Here is an 11,225-nt window from a genome sequence, read left to right on the forward strand (position 1 = left end):
AGCGCGACAGAGTCCTGTTCGGTTCCTACTATCCATTGTATCGGTAGCTGTTTTACAGTTGCAAAGCATTTCTTTTTGTCGATTCGCAGGTGTATTCAGCTGCAAATGTCCAACCTGAAAACGTGCAGGATATTTGGAATCTAAGAGGTATTCTGAACACTTCGTTGGCACCGAGTTGAATTTAGCGTAGGCCACTCGAATATGTAATGAACTTGACTACCATGCCGAAATACCTTGCTTACTCTGTTTTCTTCATGAATTCTGTGAGATTGTAATACTAACAATGCTGTTTTGATGGATTCTTCTTATGTAATTTTGGAATGTGATTTCACATTGTGGGTTAGATGTGACAATCATTGTCACCTGATATTTCTAATGTGGTTGGTAATATTGTGTTTTAGCTTAAATATGCATACATTGAACATTATTTTGATATAAAAAATGTATTAATTATAGCATAAATCATAAAACTAATTAAAATATATTTCTTTAAAATTTTATAAGAAAATAAAAGAAATAATGAAAATGGTAAAAAGGTAATAGTGAAAACATACATATGTGGGCATTAATTTAGAATCTGGTTGAAATTATAAGGAATCTGATCTACAATGTCTCCTTAGGGGTGGATCGATGTTGTTTGGATCCTTCTCATCCTGTTTCACCTCGCAACAAGGCTTTCGACACAGCGTCAGAGATATCATACAGGCGTGGTGCTGCTCCTTTGTTCTTGGTTTGGAAGGTTAAGAAATGCGTCCGGGTCGGATCACAGAAACAGCTCAAGGATGCAGTGGAGGAAGTTCGCGCATTCATTGAGGGAATCATTCATGACAAGAAGAGAGACCGACGAAAACAGAGAATCTCGGTGAAGAAGATCTCTTACCGAGGTTGATAATTGCTGGTAACGAGGAGGAAGTGGTGAGAGGTATGTCCATAAGCTTCATCATGGCAGTAAGGGATACAACTTCGGCTGTAATGACATGGCTCCTCTGGTTGCTTTCCTGCCATCCATTTATAAAACAAGGAGCTTACGAAAGAGACAAACAATATGGAGAAAAGCTTGTTAGATTACGAATCACTGAAGGGACTTCAATAATTGAAAGCATCTCTTTGTGAATCAACGAGGCATTATCCACCAGTAGCGTTGGCTGATGACTTATTGCCCGATGGCACTCTGGTACGTGCTGGAGATAGGGTAACATATTCTCCCTATGGAATTCAGACCGAGCCGTGGTTTATTAAACCTGCAAGCTACCATGGAGGATCACCAAGGAAAGTTTGTCCATACAAGTTTCCGGTCTTCCAGGCAGATCCTTGGGAAAAAGATTGCATTCATTCAGATGAACTATGTGGTGGCTTCCATACTTCCAGCAGTTCGAAACCAAACCGGTTGTTTCGGAAAAACCAGTCTTTGTCCCACTCTTGCCGGCTTACATGACCAGTGGACTAAAGGTTGTGATTCAGAAAAGAGATCATTCAAGATACTACCAAATTTTAGTGAGAGTCGATGGTTGTAAATAAAAACTGCAGGGGCTAGATGGTAATTTGCCTTTATGTCTCATCTAGTCAGAATGCTAACAGAAGAAAAGGGGTGGTAAATCTATCACTGGTAGAGAATAGTTAAAACACCTACAAATTGGTGAGACAGCAGTTTACATTCACAGGAGTATTGGATTTGGTCATTGATCAAGCCTCTGAGGATTCATCACCTGATGCAGTAGGCCTTCTTGGGGACTTTACATACACATTAGCGAATTCAGGCCGGTTTCTCTGAATTTCTCGGCTATTCAGAAACCTATTCCGAGATTTTATCCTCAGCAGAATGTCTCCGACAATCCATGGAAAGCTCAAGGAGTTCGTCCTTTCCTGGAAGTAATTTGGGTGGTAAGCCACGTGATACCATGCTGAGGCAAGTTTCTGATGCTCATCAGCCTTGCAGCAACTATTCTTAAACCATTGTTTAGCTTCTCTCTGCAGGTCCTTGGCAGAGAGCACAATTCGTTCCTTCATTTCTCCGTATCGCCTGTTATCTCGCTGCAAAAACTGTGCTTTGTTGTGCACGTTACCTGTCAGGATCTCATCCTAATACTCTACCTCATAATAGCTCATCAATAAACTCATTCTCTCTTCATACTTTTCTTTACGAGTCCTTGCAACTGATAGGAACAACTCAAAACCATTCACTTCAAGCTCATGATCGTACGCTACTTCAGCCATCTCCTTTGTCCAGAAAAACTTTGACCTTGCTTGCACAGTTGAGTTGATCGTACCACGGTACAGTTTTCCTAGTACACCAGAGGAAGTATACATGGGTTTGTTTTCCCTCTGCATGAAGTCCGGAAACTCCCTTGGTTTAAGAGCACGAGGCATCTCAGCAGGTGCTCCTGTCTTGGCAAAATCAACAGCCATGGAGTGAAGAGTAGCCAATGCTAGACAGTTTTCACTGCGGGCTTTGTCAGGTTCTCGATCAGCATGCACTAAATGTGCAGTAGAAATGGCACCCAAAGTATCATTGATCATGTAATCAACGAAGAACTTTTGAATTTCCTGCAAGTTTTAGAAAAGGATGAAGATGAAAATAAAATATAACTAAATGCAAATCTTTTCTAGTTCCATCGCATGAGAAATTCAGGTCAGGTTCAAATTACCTTCAAGGTTACCTCATAGTCCATTATTCGAGGTCTTTGTCCCGTGTAGTCCATTGGGGGATCGGTTTGACATGGGATGAGGTCTTTGTCCCAGCTTATGAAAAACTGATCCCCATCAAGATCTCCGCCTGAGCATTCATTCGGATGCGGCCTGCAAGATTCAACTGTAGGTGTTAGCCACACCAACTATTTAAGATATGATATCAAATAACGGCAAAAGCCTTTTATCACCATAAGTGGCATCAGACACAACATTATAATTGCATAATCAACTAACACAAAATCTCATAAGCTGCCACAAGATGAGAAAATGACAGGAACAAACATGAGGCAGCAACTGTTTCATATAGGAGAGAATGTTGATTTTTCCACGAAGAATACGGAACCAAGAGTTAACTTAAACTGTGAACCAATAATACCTTTCTCCTTTCTGGGGAAAGACAAGGCAGTTGACCAATCCCTTCTCTTCTAGTTGGGGTTCATAAATAGCCTCAAGGACTCTGACATCCCCCGGGTGAAGAAAAGGATTTTTCGTGACAACCACCTTCCCCACCACTACAGCCGTTTCCTCATCCACCATACGGAAGCAACTTTGGTCTGCACATTCTAGTTCTGCTTTTCTCATTTTTACACAGATAAACTTGACCATAATTCAGAGTACCAGTTTCGTCCAAACATCCAATTAAGATTCGTCCCTTTGGAACAAATATACGACACCTGCTTTTCAAATCAGAAAGAAGACTCTCATAATGTGCTTGAAGCATCATTGAGAGGTAAGGTTGGACATTTGGCTCATAAACTTGAAGCATTTCGACCAGAATGTTCTTGGAATTAACTTCACTTAAACTTTGTAATGCATACGAAGCTGCTTCTCTATTTGTCAGCATTTTACCCAGCAGACACAATTGTTCTTGTTGCATTCTCTCAAAAACTTCATCCTTGATGCCCAAGGTGGACAAGAGTGTAACAATTTCTCGATTCAAGAAGCAAGGCATGGACTCACTTCATTTGGTGACGTTAAGCATCCTGACATTAGATTCAAACTTCAGCATACTATTACGCAGAGACATCTTCCAAAAGGAGTTGCGGTCAACAGCAACAATACCTTTGTATCCGCCATATCTTATTTGAATGCTGATGGAATGTGATCCAATCCACACTTCTCGACAACTTGTCTGGCAAAAGACAGATATTTTCCCGATACCATCAGAGAAGCAACAATCAATGCCATCAGTGTTAACTGCAATATCATCAATAATCTCCACATCCTGCTCAGGGACAACAAGAGTTGGTTTAGATGAACTAAACAACTGGCCCATCCTTGAAGCACACTTAGATATGCTGCGTATCTTTTTGAAGCACCCCATCCATTCTCTAATATCTTCTGCTTTAACCTTGTCATTAGATGCAAACATCCAAACAGAATTTGATCGAAGCTGACTAGCCGAAAATGCCAGAAACTCAAATCGCTTATCTGCAATAACAATTCCATTCTGAAGAACAGACAATATCCTATCATATATTTTAGTTCTGAATGGTCTCGCAAAAAAACCTAGCTGCACGCCAGTAGAAATGGCATTTGCAGAAAGCTTACTCCAATCTTCTTCAGCAAAAGTGACTCTCATAAAATCTGAAGCATACTCTGCAAAGTTCTTTACAACATAATTAGCTGCTTCAAGCTCAGGACCCAAGCAATAAATCTTTGTAGGTGTAACTAGGGCTCTATGACAACTCATAACATTGTGATTTTTTAACCTTTCAGATAAAGACAAAGGACTTTGGTAGTTTCTTCCCGTAGATAATTTTGCTTTCACAAATGACACGGGTTTATAACAAGGGGACTGTAGCTTGCAAAGCTGCTGCAGAATCGTTACAGCAGATTCAACTGGCAAAACGCTGAGGATACCAATCAGATCAGCGTCTACTGAAGTAATGCTGATTTTTTGGGTATGAACAAGGGAGTTGAGCTGAAAAATGATCTCATATGCTAACTTGGAATCTGATGGGCACTTTACAAGCGGAACAATTTCAGGTGGCAAAGAGAATTCTTCCCCAGTCTCTAAAGATGGACATTTAATGTCTTCTCTATAACATGGGAAATAAGTCGACAAATCCGAGACTGATAATCCTGCATTAAATTCCCAATAAAACGAAGTTGATTGTCCAATTGATTTTATACTTGAAAAATCTGTTGTGTGAACCCAAAGAAAGTCAAAATCCTCCTTGCATATATGATAACGATCAGTTCTGAATTTTGAATCCACGTTTGGCCCAGATACTTTCCGATATATCCTTGGAGCATACCTAACCTGGAAACAATTAATAGTTTAACATGATTAATACAATTAATAGTTTCCACGCTATTAATACAGTTAATAGTTTCCCACATATGTACCCGGGCAATATATTACATCTCATCATATGGGACAATTCCTTGCATGCAATTACTAAATCAAATAACTCCATGATGAAAACCTCAACGATACGTCTATAAATACTATTTTTATTGCAAGGAAAAGGGACATTATCAAGATCATTAAACTGTCAACAGTTGTACCACTTGAAACATATTTTAGTTTAACTTAGCTCTAGAACGTGCATCACAACATTTCTTCCTCCGGAACTACAACAATGCACACGTGTTTTGGATGAGAACTAAACATAAAAATGGAGAGAACACATAATATGTGCTATTATTTAACAAGATCAATAAAGCTTTATATTATAGAAAAATTCAGGATATCATCATTGAGGGTTCTTCCATAGTCTATTCCCAAATGTATAACTACAGACCTTAATGCTCACGACTAGTATAGAATGCTACACTTTGAGAGAAACTAAAAGGGTGAGACCTAAATGCAAAATAATCGTCAATTCCCTTAAAGGTCCGTTGCTTCAATTCTCGACTAAAATAACGATAGTCATAGTACTAATTGCAGCCGTATGCAGTGTAATGGTAACGGCCGCATTGTAACGCTTTTCAAGGTCACCACCGCATCCACAATTTAGAAACATAGTTACTTTTAGAAAACAAACCACTTAACGTCCACAACATCGACACATACGCGACCGGAATTTAGTACTATGACGATACCACACATGAATAAGCTCAAAATTGGATACTTGACAAGCAAATGTTCAAGTCCAACGATTCAATAGAGTAAAACAGTTAATCGATGACGAAAAAGCATACCCTCAAGAGAAGAGCATTGCATGCGGAGCCATTGAAGCCGCACCCAACAATCTCGAAAATATCATCGAACAAAACATCAAGCTTGTAACAATCTGCATCGGTCCAAATCCAAAATTCCAGTCTCCTCCTCTCAGACATGATCCAACCTCTCACACTCTCCCATCGCTCCAAAACACGAGCAATCGTCGTTAGTCATAAAACCCACATGAAGAAGGTCGTCATCAAGCCTGTAGTCGGCCCTGATCAGCCTGGGGATGATGTCGTCATAGGTTCGAGAGAGTTTAAGGGAATGGGACTTGAAGACGAGGCGATCACGGTGGGAGAGAAGGAGGGCTTGGGACTTGGCTTCGAGAGTGGCGAACTGGACTCTGCCGAAACCACGGGACTTCCAGTTGTTGCGGTCGGTGGATATTTCGACGGCGAAGACGGTGTCGGGGCCAAGCGTGGATTCGAACAGGTCTAAGAGGTCTTTGGCAACGGCTGTTGGGGGATGTTGGTGAGTCGCAGTGTGGGTCTGTCTATCTCCATCACCACTCAAAAGGGTTTTGCTTTGCAGATTTCCGTGGCTGAGGACTCGGTTTTTTACTTTTGTCCACTCGGTCCTTTTCTTTTGTATTTATAACCCAGAGAAACAGCCTTGAGAAACGGTAACTTTGGTTTATATATATATATAAAATTTAGATTAATAACAAAAATATATGTTTAATCATCATATCCTTATTTATAGTGTTCAACTAAAATCTTAATAAATATCTATTAATCACTGAATTCGTTTGATTTGTACAAACTTAAGTAGTAATATGATGGGAATAATACCTAAAAAATATTTTATTAAAATAGGGTTAGTTACATTTCAAAGTTTGATTTTGATCACTTATTTTCGGGTTTAATATTTTGATCACTCAAACGATAACATTTGAATTATTGACTCATAACTTTTAAAAATTTACCTTTCACTCTTTCTCAAATAAAAAACTTAAATTTTTTTTAAATGTTTTCTAAATAGTTATAGTTGTCGTCTATCACTACTATATCATCATCTGTTGCATTCCTCTCACGCTCAAACTCTCTTATCGCTACACATCCTAAAGAAGAAACGATTAGGACTCTTTACCAGAGAATTCAACTCAAGAATAGAGTTAGGATCTAATATTCAGAAGGAAAAAGGTGTATTAAATATTTAAAAGTTTTAAGAAAAGAAAGAAAGTGTTTGTTGCACTGGTTAATATCATCTGTGGGTAATTTTTTTTGAAATATTCTAAGGGGGTGTTTGGATGGGGAATGTGGGATTTCTATGGGAATGGAATCCCATTCCCCCGTTTGGTTAGCCCGAGAATCCCATTCCGGTAATGTAAGATTATCAATAGTGATTTTTTGGGGTATATTACCGGGATGTCATTACCTCCCTTTCCTTAGGTATTGTTGGATTACCAGCGTTTTGGACTAATGCCCTTAATTTTTTTCTGTCAAAAATATTCTTCTTCTGTCATTGAATAATAAAAATTCTACGATGTTAAAAATTTATCCTTAACTATTTTAAATTTATAAAAATTTCTAATTAAAATTTTATATGAAGTTCGGGGTTAAAATTTTCCCTTTCATTAAACCTTTTTTTCAATTTTTAAAAAAATTATATAAATTTTATGAATTTAATTTTTTTTAAAGAAAATATAAATATTTTCCACTTATTAAAAAATATATAAGGACGATTTGTTCAAATATACATTCCAATAATCTTTTTAACCAAACACGGTAATCTTACATTCCTGCTAACATTTGAATGTGAGGATTGAACTTCGAATTATACACACTCGAAACCCATTTTAGCATTGGGTAATTTATACAAATAGTCCCCAATTATAGAGTGTAACTTTGTTATGTCTCTCGATTATTAAAAATATAAAATGGTCCCTGGATTATAGGGTGATTTTTATTGAGTCTTCCTACTATTAAAAGTTATAAAGTGATCACTCGATTATTCATGTGTTCCAAATTCATCTTTTTTTGTTAAAAAATTGATGGTGGTCTAAGTTGGAGATAACATACTAACGGGGATATGATTAAATCATATTTTAATGATGTTTACTGGCATTGTCGTTACTTTGAAGCACTGGCTCGACTTTATAACATTTCAAGCACTAGCTTGACGACATAATGTAAATAGATAGTCGATCCACAAAATACAACTTAAAAACGATTTTGGGATCGGATTTTATCATATCTTATTCAACAAGAGACTATTTGGTAACTTATAATAGTTAAGAAACTCAACAAAACATCACTCTCTAGTCGAGACCATTTTATAACTTCTAATAGTCATGGGACTTAACAAAACATCTTCATATGAACCATTTTGTAACTTTTAATAGTCAAAAGACTCAATAAAATAATACTCTATAGTCAAGTGATGTATGTACTTTACCCTTTAACATTTTACTTTCATTCTTAACATGTTAATGATGTCTTTGCCAGGTGATTTTGAAGTAAATAAGTCTTCTACTCTTCACACCCTACGTCGATAATTACTTGAAGATAATCATGAAGGACTCAACAAAGCAATACTCTATAATCAAGGGATCATTGTATAATTTACCCTTTATAATTTTCGTAATCATTAACAATAAACATACATACATCTACAAATATAATTGCTCGAACTTAATTTATTTGTTTGAACTTACCATGATTAATTAGACTGATGAAATAGATTTGGCTTTCCAGGCTTGTTTAGGTTAAGGGTTAAGCTTATTAGAATACAAGTTCAAGGGTTTTCTTATTAGTTAATCTATAAAGTTCTAATTGAACATTTTCGTTTGAATTGTAACACCAAATTTCATCATTTACAAATATATATATATATATATATATATATATATATATATATATATATATATATATATATATATATATATATATATATATATATTATTCAAATTTAAATATTTAAGAAGTATAATATTCTTTTTTACTAATAGTAATAAGAATAATAGTGACGAATATGTTAGATTAGAAGTCGTTTAACGATATAACTTTTACAATGGGGTAATATTATGTTTTAGATTAAGGATGATTTTTATATAAATATTTTTTAAATTTAGATATTTTATTATATTATTTTTAATTATGTCACAATTTATTAAATTTATATTATTTTTAAAATTTAGTTTTTATATTTTATTAATAAATAATTAAAATCATTATTTAAATAAATATTTATTCTTGTAATTAAATTTCATAGGTTCAAGGACTTTTATTTTATCATTACCCTCTCTATATTAAGGGCTTGTTTTATACATTATAATTAGTTTTATGAAAACTATTCTACGTAAAATAAATTTCATGAAAAATTTTTTACATGAATTGTTTTACATAAAATGAATAATATTTTTAAAAAAAATAATTTCTAGAAATTATTTTACATTGTTTTTGTGTAAGCCAATTTTTACTAATTCTTTGATACATTGTAATTAATTTTACGGATGATTTACGTAAAATAAATTACCTGAAAAAATGATTTGCATAAAATGTAAATTAAAAAATAATTTTCAAAAAATATTTTACAGTATTTAAATGATGTTATGTAAATTATATTACATATATCAAATATAATAAATTATTTTTTTTGAAATATTATATTAATTTAGTCAATATTAATATTTATGTCAAAATTATTATTAAAATATTATATTCTTATAATTTTATTATAAATTAAATTTCAATATTTTATTAATAAAATTACATATCCCACATTGATACGGAAGATGAAAGAACACACAAAAACCAAAGCATATAATAAAAACAAGGGTAAAGTATATAAATGGATAATGAACTTTTCAGATGTTTGCATATATGTCCCTTAACTTTTAAAATTTGCAATACAATCATCAAACATTTAGTTCGTTTGTAATATGATCCCCAATATAACGGCCGTTTCACTTTCGTTAGGGTAAATTATATAAATGGTCACTGAACTTTTCAAACACTTGCATTTAGGTCCCCCAACTTTTAAAACTTGCAACACAATCATCAATTACATTTTAAACCTCAAAATCTAAATAACTTCAATTACATTCTAAACCTCAAATTCCAAAATACTTCAATTACATGCCCAACCCCAAATTCACAATCTATTCTCAAAAACCTACCATAACAATCTAGACTTGAAGTAACAACCCTAAACCCTTAAAACATAATCATTTCGAAAAAATTTAACGAACTATAAGTGATCAATAAGTGATTATATTGGGTTTAGGATTTAGGGTTATGTTGGACCTAAATACTAACTTCTGTTTATAAAATAGTTGACTCGAAATTTTTTCTATTTCATTTTATAAAATTTAAATCAAGTCGAATTGAATTGGATTGGATTTTCAAGTTTCTATTTAAATATAATTATAAATATTTATCATATTATAATATTGTTTAATTCTAATTCAGTTCAGTTTATAAAGTAGTTGACTTGAATTGTTTTTTATTTGAGTTTATAAAATTTAAATCAAGTCGAATTGAATTGAATTTTTGAGTTTCTGTTTAAATTTAATTATAAATATTTATAATACTATAATATTATTTGATTCTAATTTAAATAGTTTTTTAACCATATACAAAACATATATTTCTTCATATTTTTTCCATATGTGATATACATATATCATACAAAGTAAAGGGACTTGACTCAAACTTAAAACATAATCCACTAATTACTAAAAATTTTGATATATTCAAGTTGTATTTTACAACTCGATTTTAACTTGAATTTTTTAAGTTGAGTTTATGAAATTGCAACTCAAAGTCAATTTGTATCAAATTTTTTGAATCAATTTAAGTCAAAAAATAATGTTTTTCGAATTGAATTGAGTATTGTTCACTTATAGTTGGTTAAATCTAACTTTTAAATCCTAAACCCAACATAATCACTTATTATTATGGACCCAAAAATGAACTAAATGTTGTTGATTATGTTGGGTTAATTGGTGGGGAAATTTAGTATTTAGGGTTATATTTTGAGGTTTTAGGGTTGTTGCTTCAAGTTCAGTTTGTTATGATAGATTTTGAGAATAGATTGTGTTGCAAGTTTTAAAAGTTGGGGTGTAATACCCCAAAAATTAGATAGTTTACTCTTGAGAGTGGGGTTTTATAGAAATCATATTTATGGATTTGGAATATTAGTAAAGAAAAATTAGAAAGGGTTAATGTCGGTAAGGAATCTGAAATTCAGATCGAATTGGAATTTTACAAAAATTTGAAGGATGTTATAAAATAGTTGGAAATATTATTTTAATATTTTATATCATAGAAATTTGGTTTGGAAATGTGCAATTTTTTAGATTTAACCGAAACAATGGAATTTAGTGACTAAAACGCAAATTTTGAAAAATTCAGGGGAA

At 33.6% G+C, this 11,225-nt stretch overlaps 1 protein-coding gene and 2 pseudogenes across 1 annotated transcript; 1 reads left to right on the top strand and 2 right to left on the bottom strand.

The window, feature by feature from the left end:
- Nucleotides 1-525: 525 nt before the first annotated feature.
- On the top strand, nt 526-1,525 carry LOC120136497 (annotated as a pseudogene).
- Nucleotides 1,526-1,560: 35 nt separating this feature from the next.
- On the bottom strand, nt 1,561-6,009 carry LOC120136575 (annotated as a pseudogene).
- Nucleotides 5,978-7,930, bottom strand: LOC120136498 (RNA-dependent RNA polymerase 2-like; the record flags this gene model as incomplete). The annotated part of the gene is made up of 2 exons (XM_039152516.1): nt 7,925-7,930; nt 5,978-6,445 (listed from the first exon to the last, which is right to left on the bottom strand). Coding segments are annotated over exons 1-2 (474 nt in total), but the record flags the coding sequence as incomplete, so codon positions are not given.
- Between the last annotated feature and the right edge of the window lie 3,295 nt (nt 7,931-11,225).

Source organism: Hibiscus syriacus, unplaced genomic scaffold (assembly GCF_006381635.1).
Source record: "Hibiscus syriacus cultivar Baekdansim isolate YM2019G1 unplaced genomic scaffold, ASM638163v2 tig00110633_pilon, whole genome shotgun sequence".
NCBI lineage: Eukaryota > Viridiplantae > Streptophyta > Magnoliopsida > Malvales > Malvaceae > Hibiscus > Hibiscus syriacus.